Source organism: Colias croceus, chromosome 19 (genome assembly GCF_905220415.1).
Source record: "Colias croceus chromosome 19, ilColCroc2.1".
In the NCBI taxonomy this organism is placed as follows: Eukaryota; Metazoa; Arthropoda; class Insecta; order Lepidoptera; family Pieridae; genus Colias; species Colias croceus.
Genome location: NC_059555.1, coordinates 5,678,095 through 5,699,420, shown reverse-complemented (window position 1 = coordinate 5,699,420; position 21,326 = coordinate 5,678,095). Strand labels below are relative to the sequence as shown.

Sequence of the window (21,326 nt, the reverse complement as noted above, 5' to 3'; positions counted from 1 at the left end):
GTGTTCGTGTTCGTGTTCGTGTTCGTGTTCGTGTTCGTGTTCGTGTTCGTGTTCGTGTTCGTGTTCGTGTTCGTGTTCGTGTTCGTGTTCGTGTTCGTGTTCGTGTTCGTGTTCGTGTTCGTGTTCGTGTTCGTTTTCGTGTTCGTGTTCGTGTTCGTGTCCTTAGGGTGTCGTTAGGGTGCTTTACCATCAATAATGTGCGAGGATTTGTAGCGAGGAATGGGTTGATAAACCTCAGACCAACCGTAATTTATTTTTCATCTTATTTTGTCTTATAGGGAATGTAGGATGGACATTTTATTTTACGCTAATAATAATGAATAGGAATGGTAGCTAATTTTTTAACCTTTTATTATGTATAAAAATATATTAATTTAAGAGAACTTATCTAACTTTAAGAGAACTGAAGATAATTAAAATTTAAAAAGTTGGTAGCATTTGAATGACATGTAAATTTACTAATACACACTTATCATTTTATTCTCGTTCATATTGGACATATGCATTAATGGATAATATCCAATGAACTTTTATTCTGAGGGTTTTTAATAAGACAATATTAGACTATCATTACATTAAAAAATGAAGACAATAAAAAGTAATATAAATCAGTCTTCCTGATCATCATCGTGATCATAATGTATATGGTCATACGAATGGCGCCAAAAAATATTTTTACTAGAATAAAATGATAATAGGCGTTCGTCATTATTTCGCCGATTCGTTTTTCCGAGAATATTATTGTAATAACTATTATCACATTAAGAGTAAAGAAACTTTTTCACTATCATAACACTATCTTTATTTTCTAGTACGAATATGTTCTGGGAAAAAGCAGTGAATATTATTGTAATATCTTATAACTTTGTGGATTACAGGAGAAAAATTACAAAAAAAAATTGTATAGGTAGATGTATTAGGCTACGTAGGCTTCAAATATCGCATAACAATAAAACTATGATAATGGCGATTATCATTTTATTCTCCGGGGACGGCGATATAATATAGTAGTGATGTTAAACAACCACACCCATGGACAATCTTTTTAATTCTTATAATGTTCAGAAAGTTGCAAAGTCCACTTGAGATTCAGACATAGATAAAATGGTTAATGTCTCTTTGTTTGTATGATAGATTAAAATTATAAACCTTCAGATAGAATACATCACGTACTGAACAAAAAAAAAGACGATTTAACATTAGCTATTTTTTTAAGATATACCTACCTAGTAGCTTCAACTTTCGCTGCAACAGATCGATTACTATCAAAAGTTGATGAAACGAATGCCTCTTTTGGGCGATATGCGATTTTTTTATTGAATTTATAACGTGTAGTAGAAGCATGGAATCATTATCATTAAAAGATATCCCAAGACTCGTATATCTTCTATCACAAGTTATTACATTTCATCATCGTGAAGTGCTAGCAGATTCTTAGCAATTCCTCTATTTTTTGAAGGATGACATTTTCCCGCTTTTTACGATTTTCCATCAAAAACAAGTCAAATATCAACTGGAAAATGATTTATATTATTTATTTTATTTTTAATAAGTTGGCTCTTTTAACCATTTCGAATCAGGTTCTGAGTAATATGATCATATTATTAATTATTATGATTCATTTTAGCACCGCTGAACTTTGCCACAAAATAATAGTCACAAAAGTCGTATACTACAGACAGAGAGAACAATATTTCGCAAATAAATAAATAAAATAAATAAATATTTCGGGACTATTTTCACACACGGCACGATCCGATCCCATACTAAGCTTTCACTTGTGTTATGGAAACCAGATGGCTGATAAACATACATAATATATAATTTTAAATAAATACTTCTATAGATAATTAACACCCAGACACAGAGCAAACATCTATGTTCATCACACAAATATTTGCCCCGGGTGGGAATCGAACCCACGACCAGTGACTTGGAAGGCCACTACCAACCTAGCCAACCGGCTAGTCGATAAGTCTCCTCATTTACTTTTAACTTAATAAAAGTTTACTTATCATTTAATTATTTATCATGAATATGCGTAGCGTAGGTATATCGTGAAGACTGCTAATCTAAAATCTTTTCGCTTGCAATAACCAAGAGTAGCTTAATATTAATTATGTTTTATTTTCATTTGTGTTAACATTTTTTTTAGAAATATTCAACCCGTCAAAATCTTTTTCGTGAACAGACTTATCAAATTTAATGATATTGAGCACATGATTATATTAAAACATGAACAATATTTACTTTAATCATATTATATAGGTACACTAGTTTAATTATAATATTTTACTTTCTAACTAAATAAATTCCTTTTCTATTTTCTGTATAAAAAAATACAGTGTGCCATTCAATTTTCATTTGGCACAATTATTATCGTTAGCTCTATCTGGCTCTATCTTATTGAAAATAATGTAATAATTCAGGACATCTTAAAAGATTCTAAATTCGTAATGTGTTCGAATTTTGTTTAGGAAAATGGAAACTGCAATACTATCCTAAATGAACATTACCTACTATAAGTTACCGAATTTTACCGTTATATATTTTTTATATATATGCATTATTTTCAACCAGTAACGTCATCTTAATATTTTAAAAAGCATGAATTTAAAAAGCAAATTATTAATTAGTTAAATGATAGTTATTTTTCCCTTCTCAAGACTATAAGATAGATGAGATAATGCAATGCCTAATATACTTGAAAAGCACTGAGAATAATATATAAATAGCGAATGCAGTTTTAAAGTCAGTTGTATTATATTGTGGGTAGGTACTTAATCACAGCTACTAATACAAGAATAATTTATTTACCATCTAAGAAAGTAAGTAATATTTGTATTTATTAATTTTAAAAATGGTGTTTATAAAATATTGTTATAAAGTAAATTAGCCGGGTGCCCCCAACTCTACGCAAATATTTAAATTGAAGATAAAACTATCGATATCACTAAAATTCACGCAAACTGGTACAACATTAGCAAATAAAATATTCAAAAATTATCATCTATTACTTCTTTTCAACAGACAAGTAAAAATTTGTGCATTAAAACAAAATCCGTAAAATGGATACTTTAAGACCGAGTCCTGTACTGCAATTTAATCCAAATCAAATACAAGAAGTACGTAAATTGTTCAACTATGATGATGCCAAAAAACTTGAGCAGGATCTGGACACCTTTGAAGCCTGGATTGCGAAACAAAATCATTTTCTCGTTAAACGTTTTGGTAAGTAGGTAACTATCAATCATACTGGTTTCTAATGTATTTACAAAAGTATACATACCTACTACACGCAAGTGACTTGAATTAATATCCCAAAAAATATCCCAAATCAATCAAATCAAAGGTTATTTACGGAATTAATTTATTAAATTTTCTTAATACAAGAAACAAGTTCATATAGTCATTATAGTTCATATTATGATCTGTTAATCGATCGATTCAGTATCGAATAACTCGTAACAAGTTATTCGATACTGATATAAAAGAATGAATAATTTTTCAATAAATACCTACATACTAGGTACACTTGTGTTTGTTGCCGACTTACTACTAAAAACATAGATTTCGATTTATTAATACTGAACCAAGAAAGTATTTAATTCATAAATATGTTTAATTGCAGACAGAAACTATTTAGAGCGTCTCTTGATAGCAAGCAAGGGTTCCGTGGAGACCGCTAAAAAGCGCCTCGACAAATTGTGCTCATTTAGACGAGCATTGCCGGAGTTTTTAACTAACTTTGACATGAAGAATGAGTTCATTCCTAAAAAGAAGTGGTGGTTTGTATATTCATGGATATTGTAGCTGTATGTACTATGTTCGTAATTTCCTTCCTTATAAGTTTTATTAGATACATATTATCATATTGCATAAAATTATGTAAAACGTACATACAAAAAAAAAATAAATAAATTGTAACTGTCTGCTTATTATTGATTTATTGATGATAAAGCTCTTACGATTATACCATGGACGATCACTCTCTAACATAAATATTTTAAAGAAGATCGTTTGTGTCGAGCATACGTGTCAGAATTGAAACTTCTTTGGCAAGATTCAAAGATACCAAATTCGTCGCCTTACTTTACTCCATTACGTGAAGGTATTGCTTTGAGGTCGCCTTGTAATTATTTTATTATCAACGCGCCTAAAGAAGTTTCACTTCAAAATGCAACAACAAAATCTTAAAGAAAACGGATACTTTATTAATGCATTGTTATTCAATTATTTCTGTATAGCCACACAAGTATCATGCCAAAACCAACAGCCGATAACTACAGAGTCATTGTGACACGCGTCCACGACCCTGAGGCGGCGGACTCTGTAGATTTCATGCACTACTACAGATTTTGTATAGCGGTGAGAACTAATCAATTAAATGAAGCATTCAAACAAAATGATTTTAAAGATTATAAAGATGTTAGGGACTCTCCATTTTTAATCCGAGTAACAGACATCATGTAGGTATATTATGTTAGAACTAAAACGTTTTCAATTTCGTAAATCGGAAATGAATCAGGAAATCTTCATAGTACCTATATTTGTACCAAATAAAATCTGAAAGCACTGAACCGCTATTAAAACTTCTACCAAAATAAATTGTTAAGTGTAACATTCGCTATATTTTTCGTCATAAACTACGTACATACCTACTGCCTACACATTATTATATAGAAACAACTGCGAATCTAACCAAATCTTTATAAAAAACAATTCCTTATTTATATGTTTATTAAAATATTTAACAATTATATAGGTAATATAATTTTAGATGCTGGACTACATGTTCAACCGTGACTACAACGCTGGCTACGAAGTAGTCTTTGACACGAGAAACTACACTCTCGGTGTCGTATCTAAATTGAACCCACTGGCTATGAGGAAAGCTGTTTCTGTTTATTTGGTAAGATTTTTATATTTGCGTTGTTAATTACGGAACTTTTGATTTGGTACATTAAAAATTGTAATAATTTCCCAAGTGAGATGAATCTACTATTTTCTTTGAGAACATTATCACGATGAAAACATTCTACAATGTTCTATTTACAATAATAAATTATATCACAATAAAACTTAACAAAATTGGTAGCTTACTATAAAACATAGTACTTTACATAAAATGAAATTTTTATCTATTCGTAATATAACTGTTAGGTATCTATAATTGGTTAGTATATTATAAACTATGATCAACATCATCAGACATTTTTATAATTTCAGGAAGCTATAAGTTTGAGATTAAAATACTTGCACGTGATAAGCGGATCGAAGCTGTTCGATGCAATTTTAAAAATTCTCAAACAAGCACTGACAGAGAAGTTGACACATAGAATTATCGTCCACGACAGTATGGAGTCACTCCATAAATACGTTTCACCAGAAATTTTACCCGCAGACTATGGTGGCAAGGACAAATGTCTTAAGGATTTATTTGGTAAGATCTGGAGCAGTTTTTAAAGATAGAAGTCGTAGAAACTAGTGCATAAAATACCATAAAGAGAAGCTAGACTATAATAATATAATAGTCTTGTTTGGGTTATTAAATAATCCGTTTCTTTGATCAAATACAAGCACAGCCAAATTGTGCAAATATTCAAGTAAAACACTAGAAAATCGACTCTATATTTTTTAGATACTTTTTGTTCTTTTCATATACCTACTATTTTTATGATTTCGGCATACAGTGCGTAACAATATCTTCGTCTACGATTGCTATATACTGTAGTTGCTATATCAGTATAATATTTTTGATTTCAGAGGCATTTCTCGATGAAATGTGTACCGATGAAAATATTGAACATCTCAAGGAATCGGAGAAAGCCAAAACGGATGAATCCCACAGAATCACGCTCAAGTTTGACGAAGAGTATCTGGGAATGCCAGGATCTTTCAAAACATTATGCGTTGATTAATGTGAATTAAGAGCCAGTTTCATGACTTGGTGATAAGGTCACTGATAGCCTATTTATAACTTTTTTAATGTATAAGTTCATACATTATTAGGCATTTTGGCTGACAGATAATTTTATAGAACATAATATTCAGAAATTGTAAAATTGGGTTTATTTTTTTTAGGTGATGATTTTTGTTACAGTGTTTTTCCTATTAGTTTCTAATTCCTAATTCCTATTATATGCAGTTGCTAATACTATCGATGCAGGGATTATTTTTTGAGGTTTTGGTCTTATCTTTTACAATTTTCAAAGGTAAATATGTATTTAATTATATTGTTTGAAAATATAAAAACGTGTTTTCTATTTACTATATTTCACTCACGGCGTTGAGTTTTCCGCCAGCGGTTACATCTAAACTTTGCAAATTATATACCAAAACGTTTAAATCTATTTAAAAAAATTGTATAAAAATCCATTGAGTTGATTAAACGATTTAATTACATAGGTATAGACAACGGGAAGCTGAAACTTTGTTTTATAACATGTACTTTGTGATATTCTAAACTAGCTCATCGCCCGCGGCTTCGCTCACTTTGTCTCAAACCTAAATTATATACTAAAACCTTCCTATTGAATCACTCTATCTATTAAAAAAACTGAGTCAAAATCCGTCGCGTAGTTTTAAAGATTTAAGCATACAAAGGGAAATAGTGACAGAAAAAGAGACTTTGTTTTATACTATTTAGTAAAGAACCATTAAATATTGTTCAGGCTTAAAACTAACTTCTTGTGCTGATATTGTTATCCTTTACAATAAAATAACTAAATCTTAATTATGATCAACAGAGTTCACGTATTAAATGACAAGCACGTGACCACATTAAAATTTGATATTAATTTCATATTATAATATACTGGTATTATCTCATACGTGGTAAAGAGTTTGTTGAATAATAATTGTTTATTTTTAAGAAAATTTACTTTTTAATATAATAAATCATATTATTATTTAAGACGGGGCAGAAAAGGTCTTTATTCTTAATAATTTACACAGTCACGTCCTGTGGTCACGTCTGTGTTAATAACTATTTAAATCTGTATTTTCATTTTATTCACTTAAAATTATTGTTAGTTGAATGTGACGATAAATAATTTGCAATAACAACTCTTTTACTTACGTTGCTGTTTCAAAATATATAACCCAATTTTTCACTACTCTATTCCACTTGTAAAAAATTGCAATGAACTCCGAATACGTATTTCAACTTTTGGAAAAATCTATTTTGATTTTCGACTATACTTTCTTAAGTTTAATTTAATGTTTTCTTTTTTCTAAGCTAGACAAAATTAATTTATTAGTCATATACTAGGTTTAATTAAACTTACCTACAATTATTTAATCCAGTACCTTAAATAATTATTTACTTAATTATGTAGTTAATCTCAAGCATTCAAAACAAGCAAAGCATTAAATAACTAGGTAATTAGCACATTATGAAAGTCTAGAATGAATCTCAAGGGAGCTATAAGTGTGTCATATGAATTACTAGATCCTTAATAAGACATAGAATACGACCCGTTATAAGCGTTATAGTATTTATTAATATAATAACAAATGACCGGTTGTTGCAAGATAATAACATTCATTCATAAGTAATAATATACTGAATAATTAGCCCGCAAAACAATTGAATTTTGCTTCTTTAATTAGATTTGATTTGATATCAATTGATCGAAGAATTATTGATAATGTAACGACTGCAAATATGAAATAGTCAATTGAAAAAATAAATATAAAATGTTGAGCTTTAGATACGACGATACTCAACTGCGTCAACATAATAATGATTATTTTTTTTGACATTTGACATCACCAAAAATTAAGAAAGTTTTATGAATATTTATTTAACAATGTTCTCCCTCCCTGCTAACAATGTTTATAACAGAGAGAAATACATAAAGGGCAGCATTTAAATGTCGTAATTAATTTTAAAAGGATCAACAATAGTGCTACTGTGTTTGGTGTGCATAGTGCTTTTTTATTTTATTTTAGTCCTTTAAACAAGTAAGTAGTTACGTTTTCTATTAATTCTTTTAATTATAATTGTATACGTCTTCCATATAGTTTTGAACTTTTCATAAATAGTTGAATTACATTTATGTGTTTAAATAACTAACTAAACATGGACATAATATACCCAGGTACTGAATTTGAAATTTGTAATTTCTATTGGTTTATTAAAAATTAGGTACCAGAAATTTACTCACCAACAAAATATACTAAGGGCTGATTTTTCAATCCCTGGTTAAAATTTACCAGTCCAATAAAGTATTACAGGATAATGTTTAAATGTCACCTGTATGTTTACCTACAGTCTGTCAAGTGTCAATTGCATGCAAGAATACATTTTGAAATGGTTGTTTAATATTATGTTATTCGACGAATAAGTTTTAAACGAGGATTGAAAAATAAGCCCCAAGTAAGTTAAACCTGATAAGAAGAAGATTGGGTAAGATCTTTTATTTATTGATATTATGTTGTGTAAAATATCCACTCATTGTTATATTGGCTAACGAAATTAAATGATGAAATTGTTAAATATTCAATTTATACCACAGCTACGAGCATACAAATACAATCAAAATGGATAGTATACCACCGAGTGCGATTTTGGAACATCGTCCAAATCAACTACAAGAAGTTCGCAAATTATTCAATTATGAAGATATCAAAAAACTCAATCAAGATCTGGACACCTTTGAAGCCTGGATCGCAAAACAAAACCATTTTCTTGTTAAACGTTTTGGTAAGTTTCTATTATGGAAAATATACACCGAATAAAATGGAGACTGTATTAAAAATATTTTGGTATTGTTATTAATTATGATGGAATTTTAGAGATATATTCTGGAGAGCTTGATCAAAGTTCAGTATAAGTAAACATTTTTTAAGTTAATATAATATAAAGGATCATGAAATACTAAGTACTTATAATATATTGTCTGTAAATTTTCAAAATATGTAAAAGGCACAATATTATACTAGAATATCCTTTATATTATATAAGTACCTATCCATGAGCTAGCATTATTTATACATTAAATAAATATTTCTTTAATTAATTTAAACTGTAACTATAAATTGTGGTTTTATTGTATCAGTATAATATTATGTTTTAATAAGGTACATGTCTAATAATTATACAATAATGATGGTCTAAGATCCGAATATAAGTCGAAATGCAACGGCTTGATAATAGAATGAGACCAATTTTATAATAAATTAAGTGTATTAAAAAATCTATTAAAAATGGGTTGACTGGAAAAATCCTGGACATGATATTTTTTATTAATTATTTAAAAATCTTTTATTTTCATTTTTTATTAATTGCAGTTTCAAGATAATAAAACAATTTTGTAATTATAAAACAGCGCTGAGATATTTTTTTTTTCATCATCCTGTCAAGTGAAAGTAACTGGTACCGACATACCCGTTTATACCTGCCAACCTAGCCGTTTGTCCCGGTAAATATTAGAAAACGACTATGACTGCACATTCTGTAGGTTTCATACTTTAAGTCTGTTATAATTTTTTTTTATTATGTTGATACTGCAATTAATTAAAAACATATATTTTGTTAATTCATTAAAAATGTCCTATCCAGGATTTTCCCAGTCAACCTATTTTTAATACATTTTTTTAAGTACACTAAATTTATTATAAAATTGGTCTCATTCTATTATCACGCCGTTGCATTTCGACTTATATTCGGATCTTAGACCATGAATAAACAATTATTACTGTTTTTGGAATATGGATAATAACCATAATAATTAAAGAGATATTTCAGCGAAATCTAGGTACTAGAACACTGATTTATTTAACGAATCTTAGTGAAGCTAGGAAATTAATGTATTTCGTACTTGTTTGTTCATAGACAGAAATTATCTAGAACGTCTTCTGATAGCAAGCAAGGGATCCGTGGAGACAGCTAAAAAACGGCTCGACAAATTGTGCTCATTTAGACGAGCATTGCCGGAGTTCTTGACGAATTATGACATGAGGAATGAATTCATTCCTAAGTTGAAGTGGTGGTACGTATTTTCATATTAATTTAAAAATAATAAAATAAATTTTATTAATTTCGTATGCTATTGGAGAAGCAAAAATCTCTACGAAACGTTAATAATGTCAACATAATCGTTTTTATAAATATCATAATTTAGGCTACTTTGCAGGATTGCATTTCGTCTATCTTTGTTTTTATGTTTCTTAAGCTAGCAACTCAAAGACCTTGCCTTTTTTAAAAAGCTTTCCATTAGGACTTTGAATATTAAGTAAAAATTACGTAATGTCTAAAATCTAAAATTATACTTTATTTTATCTAATGTTCTTACAATCTATACTAATATTACAAAGCTGTAGACTTTGTTTGTTTGTTTTAACATGGTAATCTCGGGAACGACTAGTCCGATTTGAATAATTCTTTCGGTGACAGATAGCCCAATTATTGAGGAAGGCTATAGGCTATATAATATCATCTCGCTGAGACCAACAGGAGCGGAGCACTGGGGGTAAAACCGCGGAGCACAGCTAGTATTTAAATGTATAATGTATTAATTACACTATTTTGTTTATAGCCACACAACTATACTGCCGAAACCTACACCTGATTACCATAGAGTGTTTTTAACGTGCGCGCACAACCCAGACGCGACAGAGCATGTAGATTTCATGCAATACTACAGGTTTTGCATATCGGTAAGTATCCAAGGCTATAGATTTTCTTTAATTACTATTGATACATCTAAGAGATCTATCACACGTATTCTCTTGAATTGTCACGATGGTTTATGTTCCATGCAAATCTGTTTGTATAAATAAATTAAGTAACAATTATTATAATTTCTCAATAATTTGCAAATCAATACATTGAATTTAGTTATCTTTGTCTAGTAGGTACTTTGATCTCTGTGTCTCAATTTCTCACTCAGCCAATGGCAATATTTTAAACATTCTTATTGTTAACACATTATGTATCTCCCAAGTCCCAGTACTAACTTTATCGGAGCTGAAATAATTATCATTTTTTTCTATTTCTATAAAATTACATACATATGCCGTTCCATACAAAATTCCACTGACATTTTCTCAAATACTGTACATAAATTTAAAAAGGAATTGCTCTCGATTGAACCTTTGCCAAAACCCAGTTGATCAAATGTAGTTTTATTTTAACATTAATTGATTATTTTGCCGTCAAAATTGGATTTATGTATTATGTATATGTGTATTTTTTACCTAATCTGCAGTTAGCTGCAGACTGTGTGTCTTAGATTTGGATTTAATGTTGTATTTGTTAGTGGTGGTTGCCTATAATTGTGACAGCACTATGTCTACGATTGTAATTACTTTAATGCTTTTATCTATGTATCAGTGTATGTCATGTTGGTGATCCTTAATGAAATAAATAAATAATGTTTCAGTTAATGGACTACATGTTCAACAATGACTACAACGCTGGCTACGAAGTTATATTTGATACGAGAAACTACACACTCGGTATCGTATCTAAATTGAACCCATTGGCTATGAAAAAAGCTGCTGCTATTTACTTGGTAAGTCCTTGATATTCAATCAAAATACAGATGCTTTTAGTTGTAATATATAGTCAATAGCCTTAGCCTTCCTTGATGATTGGGCTATCACAACACCGAAAGAATTTTTCAAATCAAGTGGTACCTAAGATTAGCGCGTTCAAACAAACAAACAAACACTGCAGCTTTATAATAATATTAGTATAGATTTGCCAGTATCAAAAGGTGTTTACTATTGATGTATATGCTTTTGTCTCTATAATCAGAACATGAACTTATAATAATCACCATCAATAATAATTTTTGTATGTTTTCAGGAAGCAATTAGTATGAGATTGAAACATTTGCACGTTATAAGTGGATCTAAATTATTTGATGTTGTTTTAACAATCATAAAACAAGCTTTAACAGAGAAACTGTCACATAGAGTTGTCGTCCATGACAATCTTGAATCACTCCACAAATACATTTCTCCAGAAATTTTACCTGTGGATTATGGTGGTCAGGACAAACGAACCCTTAAAGAAATGTGCGGTAAGAATTTGTATTTAGCGTTATATTTTTGTAAAAACTCAGTGACGTGACAATTTTCGGCCTGTGTAAGCGCGTCACACACGGTGAAGCTACTATAATATTTTATGTTAAGATTCTCTAATATAAAATGTTACAGTATCTTAAGGTATCCGGTATCAGCGTTCTGACCATCATTTTTCTTTTTGTCATTGCGTACTAAGACCCCTGTAGAACCCCCCGCCATCCTGTTACAAATGACCCGAAACACTGTCACAAAATTTTCGAAATTAGTATCTTCACCGTGTGTGACGCGCTTCAAGGCTTAAGAATCTAATATATAAAAATCAATGCCACTTTTCGTTGTAATTCCATAACTCGAGAACGGCTGAACCGATTTCGATAATTCTTTTTTTATTATATTCCTTGAAGTACGAGGATGGTTCTTATGTAGAGAAAACGTTAATATGTACCACGGGCGAAGCCGGGGCGGACCGCTAGTAGATTATAATATTCAAATAAATAATGCTCTTCCTATTCACTGATATTTTGATTCCTTTGGTAATAAAAATATAGGTCTCCATATATCTTTATTACGAAGGTCTACACAGAGAGAGCAGCCTCGCGAAGCAACTAATGCACGAAGCATCTCGGTCTGTGTGGTCGTGGCTCGATCGAGGAAACTGCAGCAATTGCTTCGCGAGGCTGCTCGCTCTGTATAGACCCGCTTAATAGCTATTCAATAATTTAACTATGCCTTATATTTTACCGCTTCAGAGAATACTCTCAAAGAGCTGTGTACTGATGAACATATTGAGCATTTCAAGGAAACAGAGAAAGCTATGACAGACGAATCTCATAGAATCACGCTCAAATTCGACGAAGAGTATCTGGGAATGCCGGGATCTTTTAAAACATTGTGTGTTGATTAAATAAACTTTTTGAGCTAATCATTTATTCAAAGTTATTGTTAATTTATTAACTGTAATGGGTTAGGTGTTTTTGTTACAATATAACACTTATATTTTTGTAATTAATTTCACTATGGTTAAGGCTGACCGATGTTTGTTGGTGGTTATAATAAATTATTACTTTATAAAACGACGTTTTATTGAATTTCTTTATAATTATTAGGTGTTCCTGAATTATTATACGTTGTTGATAAATTCACTTGTGAGTTTCTAGTTATAATTCCTTGTGAGAGTAGACATTGTGATTTTTCCAATGCACGTCTCGTTAAATCTATACTAATATTATAAAGCTAAAGAGTTTGTTTGCTTGAACGCGCTAATCTCGGGAACTACTGGTCCGATTTGATAGCCCATTTATCGAAGAAGGCTATAGGCTATGTAATATCATCACGCTAAGACCAACAATAGCGGAGCAATGCGGGTGAAACCGCGGGGTGCAGCTAGAACATTATATTGATGTGTCTAAAGTCTTAACAATGTAATATTTAAAAACTTAAAATTTTGTTTAATATTTTATAGTTTTGGTTAGTAAACTGTCCGAAAACATTTTTATTACAATAGTAAGATCTAAGATCTCTATCATTTCCATATCTATATAACTGCTGTAATGATGATATCAACAAGGTTGTTAAGATTTTTTTGTATATATGGAAATTAAAATAAAAATTTATCTAAAATTTAATTTTTTTTTAAGCGAAATCAAAAAAAAGTAGAGAATAGCTGTTGATGTTATAATGATGTTTCTTTTATTTACTTTATTCTGTGAAGCCTTCCTTATTACTGTCTATCTACTGTCATTTTAAGGAGATTTTACCAACTTCGAGACATTTTTCCTTACTTCCTTCCTCATGGGATATTCCTCAAAATTCGTCCGAACTCAAACATTTGTTTATTAAATTATACTTCTATTGAATCGCACATAAATTATTTTTATACCACTGGTTTGGAAGCAAACTAAAAAATGATCAGATGAAGATAAAATACGAATGAAGTGTGTATTAAAACGGTACATAAATTCCCTCAAAAGGTTTGAAAGTTGTCCTTTTGCTTGCTATATTCGCATTGCTTGATCAAGCGTACCAACTGTTCGTCGCTTGGCTAAAATATATCTTAAAAATAAATAAAATCAAGAGTGCTATAGCAAATTAAGAGTTTTTGTGATTTTAATCAAATAGTTATATGGTAAGTGCTTTCTATATATTTTCTTCTATTTTATTTGAATGAAATCTACACTTATGTTATTAAGAGGAAATTTGATTGTTTGTTTGTTTGAATTGCATAGGCTCCGAAACCACTGGACCGATTATAAATAAACTTGTATCCCTGATGAACAAGTGCTTTATGATGTTTTTATCCCGGGTCAACCCAGGCGGAGCAGCAGCCGGGACGAGCGGCTAGTTAATATATAAAATAGATACTCATAGTTTGTAAATCAACACTTTTAAATTGAGATAATAATATTATGATGGGTAGGTTTATATTTTACCTCTAAAGTTACTGAGATTTTTGTTGGCTAAAATTTAATTCAGAATATTAACTCTATATTTTATGGAATTAGCCGTTCGCCCTTTGTCGACCCGAGATAAAAACAAAATTTAAAAAAATATCTTTAAATAATTTTGTAACGAGGAGAGCGTCCCAGATCACCTGAGATTAAAACTAAAAATATACTCGTATGATCTATTTTGCTTCAAAAAAAAAAGTGTGTGCCGAGCTCACGTGTCAGAAGTGAAACTTCTTTGGCAAGGTTCAAAGATACCAAAATTGTCGCCTTTCTCCATGACGTGACGGTATCGCTGTGACGCGACCTTCAAATTTTAATCTCAACGTGCTTAAAAAAGTTTCACTTCAATAATGTAGAGTACCAGTGAGATTTTTCAAATTGTTCAAGTACCTAGTTTTTGAGTTTATTTATTAGGTACCCAATATTGTTCTATATTAGTTTACCAAAAAATCATAATTTATCGTCTCATTTTCTTCATAGGACTCATTGTTATAAAAGGTATAATTTAAAAAAAAAAAAACAAAGTCTAATTATGTAACGTGTTTTATTTTATTGTGTTCTTCAAACACATAAAATGTTTTATTGCTTTTAACTGAGGTTTAGTAGAAACTGTACTATAATATACATTGTTTATGATTCCAGTTCATTTGTGGTAACAACGTTGATAATGTCAGCACATATTATTCCAAAGCTCTCACTTTAAAGAAAGTTTAAAAGTATTAAAGTTCAAGCAATACGCCTACTTTGTTGCAGTGAGCAGTTTTGATATTTTTAAAGCAAAAAAAAAAGTATAGAAAATCAACAATATGGATAAATTACCACCAAGTGCGATATTGGAATTTAAAACGAATCAAATTGATGAAGTTCGTAAATTGTTTAATTATAATGATGTTAAAAAATTGGAGCAGGATTTGGATAATTTTGAGGACTGGATTGAGAAGCAAAATCATTTTCTTTTTCGACGATTTGGTAAGTACGACTCTGTTATAAATTAATTTTATGTAACTTTTTTTTTAATTCGAGCAGAATTTGAATGGAAATTTTATATGGTAGTCTTAGGTAGTGATTATTTTTCCTTTACTACTGTTGCGGCACGCCTTACAGATTCCTTTCATAGTAAAAATTGTTATTTCTATGTCAGAAATATAAATTGTAATGTCGGGTTTAACAATAAGAAAATCTTAATTGCTGTAACAACTAAACAGCACACACGAACTGTAATAAAATGTATTATATTATAATATCAGTTCAAAATATATCATGTAATTATATCATGTAATCAGTTTTATTTTAAGGTCAAGTCAATATTATAAAGAAGATATAGGAAGAACGAAGAACTTTAGTTTGGCAAGAAACTCATATAATGTCATATTTTACACCGTTACTACAATTTTTGCCAACAATGTTAATAACATAACGCTTAAATATAAAATTATATTCACCTTGTATTTTAGTTCATGATGCATTATTTTTTTTTATTTACACAGAGTAATTATAAGTATTTATAATATTTCAGATAGAAACTATCTAGAACGTCTCCTCATGGCAAGCAAGGGTTCCGTAGAAATCGCTAAAAAACGCCTCGACAAATTGTGCTCATTTAGACGAGCATTGCCGGAGTTCTTAACTAACTTTGATGTGAGAAATGAATTCGCTGCTACTATGAAGTGGAGGTTTGTATCATATTTCTATTTTATTTGTTTTTTTCTATTTCATTACTGTAAGGCATTTTGAGTTATATTGAACTCCAGAGATCTTTGATACGAAATTGAATAAATGTTTAAGTACATTTTCATTTATCTACTGAAATCTGCCTATTGACAAACACCTATTCGGTATTCCGATCAAACTCAAAAATTTAAATTATAGGTTACTTCTGTCTGTCTCTATCTTACTCTTGATTTTGTCTATGTTTATAGTTCCACTTCATTTACATGCCTAAATAAAAATTAAAAGACGTACTAATTTAACTCAATTCAACTTCTATTTCGTAATTAATGATCAAGTGCCTACTATAGTGACGCTATTCGCCCTTCCAAGAGAAAAATTATTTACAAAGTGCATAAAATAAGTTCTTTATATTTGCCTTTTTATAGCCATTCATGCGTCATGCCGAAGCTAACACCAGACAATTATCGAGTTTTGGTAACACAAGTGCATGATCCAGAGGCATCTGACCTTGTTGATTTTATACAATACTACAGGTTTAATATATCGGTAAGTGACCCCAAAGACAGAGTTTTAAGAAATCTTATTCAAGCAATAAGTTGTATAAGTAAAAAAAAATTGTATGACTACGAGATTTGTATATTTATATAATATCTAGATACCTATAATATAAGAAGAAGGTCGTGCTATAATCTAGCACAACCTTCTTCTTCTATTCTATTTTATTACTGAGAAACGGCTGAACAGAACTTTTATCCCAAAAAAAAGCACAACGAGAACTCGAAGAATATTTCAGGACATTTTCACACACTGCTCGATCTGATCCCATACTAAGCTTTCGCTTGTGTTATGTAAACAAAATGGCTGATAAATATACGTATATAAAATATTGAATAAATACTTATTTATATAATTTACACCCAGACACAGAGTAAACATCGATGTTCATCACACAAAAATTTCCCTGGGTGGGAATCAAATCCACAACCACTACCTTGGACGCAGGGCCACTACCAACTAAGCCAACCGGTCATTTCGATACTCTATTATTTACTTCCTTTTACTACCTACACAATAATTGTAACTACGACAAAAGCATTCGATACAATATAGAAACTAAACCGAACTTTGTAATCAAATTTTGATCGAGAAGAACATTTAAGTGCGAAGTGTTGTTTTGGAAGTTTCCACTTAAATATATTATATTGAAATCCTATTGCAGTTATATTTGCGTATACCAGTTGAAGCCCTTGACTTCACTTGCGATATACTCGAGTAAAAGTAGGCTATGTGCAAATACTACCTACCTTACTACCTTGACTAACTACAATCTACATAATATTATGTAGAGAATTATGATAATAATAAGATCAAGAATTTTTGCGCGATATTCATCCATCCATACATCGCCACAAACTTTATATTTTAAAAATAGTAGGATAGGAGAGGACAGTCCTTTATTAGGATATTTTATTTCTCAATGACATGTTAAACCGGCTAGTCACGTACCTGCATCCGGGGCAATTTTAATTTTGATGTGTATAGGCAAGCAGGGGCAATTTAGAGAACAACTGAAATTGCTCCGATCGCACCGCGCGTCCACCAACCAAGATTGTTCCAATATTGCCCATTTGGCAGGTAAATGAGTAGTCGGTCTCACACATCTCAATATACAGATCTTAATCTCTAAATATAGTATAATACTACCTATTATTGTTTGCCTAAGTACATGGGAATTACTTTAAATTAACAGCTAATGGAATACATGTTCAACCACGACTACAACGCTGGCTACGAAGTTATATTTGATACGAGAAACTTTACACTCGGTGTTGTATCTAAATTGAACCCACTGGCTATGAAAAAAGCTGCTACAATTTTCTTGGTAAGTTTTCGAATACCTAAGGAAAATAGATATAAACAACTTACATATAGAAATAACTTCTATAGCATAATAATATTATGTTCATACATTTTCAATACACTGACAACAATTAAAAAATTTAACGTTACAAATCAATGTTTATTCTAAACATGACACAAAATTTACTGTTATTACTACCGTAATGTATCGATATGTAATATTTATAAAAAAAAATGCATAAATGATAATAAATTCAAATATTTGTAAAAAATTTATAGTTACTCTGTAAGGCTTTGCCCATTTCTGAAGAAGAATTACACAAAATTATAAAGTCGAGGAGGAAAAGGGGTAAAAATTTATATTTTCGTTCATTTTCATTTTCTTACCATTGTTGTTAAAATTTTAATGAGGAATAAAATCGATATTGTGTTCAAAAAGGTTTTGTTTTGTGTATTTCCTTTTTATGAAGGGTTGCCTGGTAGAGATCGCTAACTAGCGATAAGGCCGCCTTTTGCTTATTTTATGTTATGTGTTGTGTGCTTTTCCACTTGTATTTATCTATTTATAAGCAATAAAGAATATTCATTCATTCATTCATTCAAAAAGGTTTTACAGTGAAACCTTATACCTTACACAACACAGTTACCTTACCTTTCTTTCATTGTATGAATAAAATTTAAAATAACTTCAATCGTTCAAAAGTAATAACTTACCTACTAATAAATGTTTGTTTTACTTTTTTCAGGAAGCTATTGGGCTAAGACTTAAACGGCTGCATATAATAAATGGCTCAAAACTATTTGATGTGGTTTTGTCCATCATTAAACAAGCGCTGACAGAAAAATTAGTTCACAGAATTATTGTTCATGATAATATTGAATCAATACATAAATACATATCACCAGAAATCTTACCAAAAGATTATGGTGGCAAAGACAGGAGTATTAAAGAACAATGTGGTAAGTTGGTTTGAAAATTATTAATAAAAAGACGTGTGGCACTCGGGGACTGCCGCGCGGTAAAGCTATTGCATAGCATGCCTTCAAGCCACACCTCCGCCCGTCGGAATGGGGAGCGTGAGGTTTTTTCGTTACGGAATTTCTCGATTCGGTCCCCGCGCTCAAGGCCCGCGATAGAAGCTATGCAATAGCTAAAATATTTAAAGTGGAAAAAATGTAGCTTCTATAAATTGTAATAAATGTATCAACAATATCTCAAGAAGCCTTAAAAGCCTTCTTATATCAGTCTAGCATAATTTAGTTTTATTTTAATATCCAAAATAACTGAGTCATCTATTTACTATTTCATAAAATAAATTGAATTATTAAACACAGATAATTTTATGGATAGGTGTATATATTGCATGAACAATTTGCAAAAAAATCTGCACATGAAATTCTTGAAAATAATTTTTTTTTTCAGTGATATTGGGAATTTTATTTTTTGCAAAATAAACAAATTCGTAAATAAATTTAATCAAAATTCCTGTAATGCATTCCATCCAATAATCAAATTTGTCACAAAATAACGATCAGAGTTATATAACCTTTTGTTTTATATATTTCTCTTATTTTCCCCTTAGTTTGGACAATGAACGGATTTTCCCGTTGACACCTATCTAGATCGATTTATCACTCCCAAATACGCCCCTGTACCAAAATTTGCCGAAGTTTTCTGAGGTCCAAACCAATATATTTACTGACCACATATTTTATTGTCACGCTGTATAAGGAATAATGGTGTTTAAAATATATATATTACTAAAAATGATTTACTCTATAGACAATGAATAATTATTATTATTCTATTAGGTATTTCACTTGAAAAACAATTCTTACTTCTATTAAAATATTTCTTATAAAATAAGTACTTACCTATTGACTGTTACTTTTCAATTTCATAGACTTGTTTGTAGGTACGAAAATTATAGTTCAGGATACATCGCCCATTTTTGCAAGTGACTACTATCAAGCTAATTTTCCGTTTGTAGCTTTATTTTGATGAGACACCGAATAATTTCGTGTACGAAAGTCTCGATTGTGGTAGCTAACAGAGATAACAAGGATAAAAATTTTTGATTTGATGGTTCTCAAATATTTATTACTAACTGAATTTTTTTTTTGGTTCAATCTCAAGATAATTACCTAAATTATTCGAATAAATATTTGTCCTCCAAAATCTATGGTTGGTTCGAAGAGTCCCCCTTTCCAAAGTGTATCGATAACGAGGTCATCTTAAATGATTACTAACAAGCTGATTTTTTTGTTTTCACTTAGTTAATGTTTATATAATTCAACAGACATAATTATTGTCCTAATTGCGTAATAAATATTTGAGAACCATCGAATCAAAATTTTTTATCCTTGTTATCTCTGTTAGCTACCACAATCGAGACTTTCGTACACGAAATTATTCAGTGTCTCGTCAAAATAAAGCTACAAACGGAAAATTAGCTTGATAGTAGTCACTTGCAAAAATGGGCGATGTATCCTGAACTATTAATTCTATTAAAAACAAAATAATAATGCGATGAACATAGATTCATTATTGCGAAGTTTTATTTTAGTTCCACAAAACTACTACCTAAGTAATTTTAACGGCATCATATTATCCATTATCCATTGTATTATTTTATGTATATAAAATAGTGTGTATGAATTTATTTTCAGAGTCGACTCTCAAAGAAATGTACAGCAATGAACATATTGAGAAACTCAAGGCATCAGAGGGAGCCATGACGGATGAATCTTACAGAGTCACGCTCAAGTTCGACGAAGAGTATCTGGGAATGCCGGGATCTTTCAAAACTTTAAATGTTGATTAATTTTGAAATATATAACGGTTCTAATGTATTAATTGTGTATTTGCTTATTTATTATGATTTTAATAGTTTAGCTGTTGTGCATTAAGTGATATATTCGAATAATAGGGTAGGATAAGTTCTACTGAATTACCTACTATATATGGGAACAACATGAACATCATGGTTACACGTGTCTTTATTTAAAAATAAATTAGACAAAGCAGAAACAATTTATGTTTTTATCTATAGAACTACTATAGAGTTCCTTGTTTGAATAATTGTAGTCAAATTAAATTATCTACAGCAAGTCTACAGCCAATTCAAAATAAGCATTTCATTCACATAATAATATAAACTAATTCATAAGATTAGAAGAGATTGCGACATTTTATTTTGTTATGACGACAAGATCTAATTGTTTCAACAGCACAAATTGATGCATTATTTCCTCAACTATTTAATTATCTACTAAATTGTACAATTTTCTGTTCCAGTTCCCAATAGT

At 30.3% G+C, this 21,326-nt stretch overlaps 2 protein-coding genes across 2 annotated transcripts; both read left to right on the top strand.

Moving 5' to 3' along the window:
- The first annotated feature begins 2,721 nt into the window (after window positions 1–2,721).
- Window positions 2,722–6,266, top strand: LOC123700182 (alpha-tocopherol transfer protein-like). The gene is made up of 7 exons (XM_045647321.1): window positions 2,722–2,828; window positions 3,031–3,231; window positions 3,632–3,788; window positions 4,248–4,368; window positions 4,781–4,912; window positions 5,230–5,443; window positions 5,767–6,266. The coding sequence occupies exons 2-7, from the start codon at window positions 3,069–3,071 to the stop codon at window positions 5,919–5,921; spliced, it is 942 nt and encodes a 313-aa protein (XP_045503277.1). The 5' UTR covers window positions 2,722–2,828; window positions 3,031–3,068; the 3' UTR covers window positions 5,922–6,266.
- A 1,605-nt stretch (window positions 6,267–7,871) lies between these two features.
- Window positions 7,872–20,865, top strand: LOC123700427. The gene is made up of 13 exons (XM_045647637.1): window positions 7,872–7,968; window positions 8,523–8,710; window positions 9,842–9,998; window positions 10,545–10,665; window positions 11,391–11,522; window positions 11,819–12,035; window positions 12,789–12,937; window positions 15,281–15,455; window positions 16,003–16,159; window positions 16,583–16,703; window positions 17,908–18,039; window positions 18,764–18,977; window positions 20,688–20,865. Exons 2-13 carry the CDS (start codon window positions 8,548–8,550, stop codon window positions 20,840–20,842), a joined length of 1,893 nt encoding a protein of 630 aa, XP_045503593.1. The 5' UTR covers window positions 7,872–7,968; window positions 8,523–8,547; the 3' UTR covers window positions 20,843–20,865.
- Window positions 20,866–21,326: the final 461 nt, after the last annotated feature.

Bases quoted from the DNA above. Each gene is read 5' to 3' on its own strand.
- LOC123700427 (XM_045647637.1), top strand. From the start codon at position 8,548: ATGGATAGTATACCACCGAGTGCGATTTTGGAACATCGTCCAAATCAA. The intron at 9,999-10,544 runs GTACGTATTTTC...TTTTGTTTATAG, and splicing joins ATTCCTAAGTTGAAGTGGTG to CCACACAACTATACTGCCGA. The intron at 10,666-11,390 runs GTAAGTATCCAA...ATAATGTTTCAG, and splicing joins ACTACAGGTTTTGCATATCG to TTAATGGACTACATGTTCAA.
- LOC123700182 (XM_045647321.1), top strand. From the start codon at position 3,069: ATGGATACTTTAAGACCGAGTCCTGTACTGCAATTTAATCCAAATCAA. The intron at 3,232-3,631 runs GTAAGTAGGTAA...GTTTAATTGCAG, and splicing joins TTTTCTCGTTAAACGTTTTG to ACAGAAACTATTTAGAGCGT. The intron at 4,369-4,780 runs GTGAGAACTAAT...ATATAATTTTAG, and splicing joins ACTACAGATTTTGTATAGCG to ATGCTGGACTACATGTTCAA.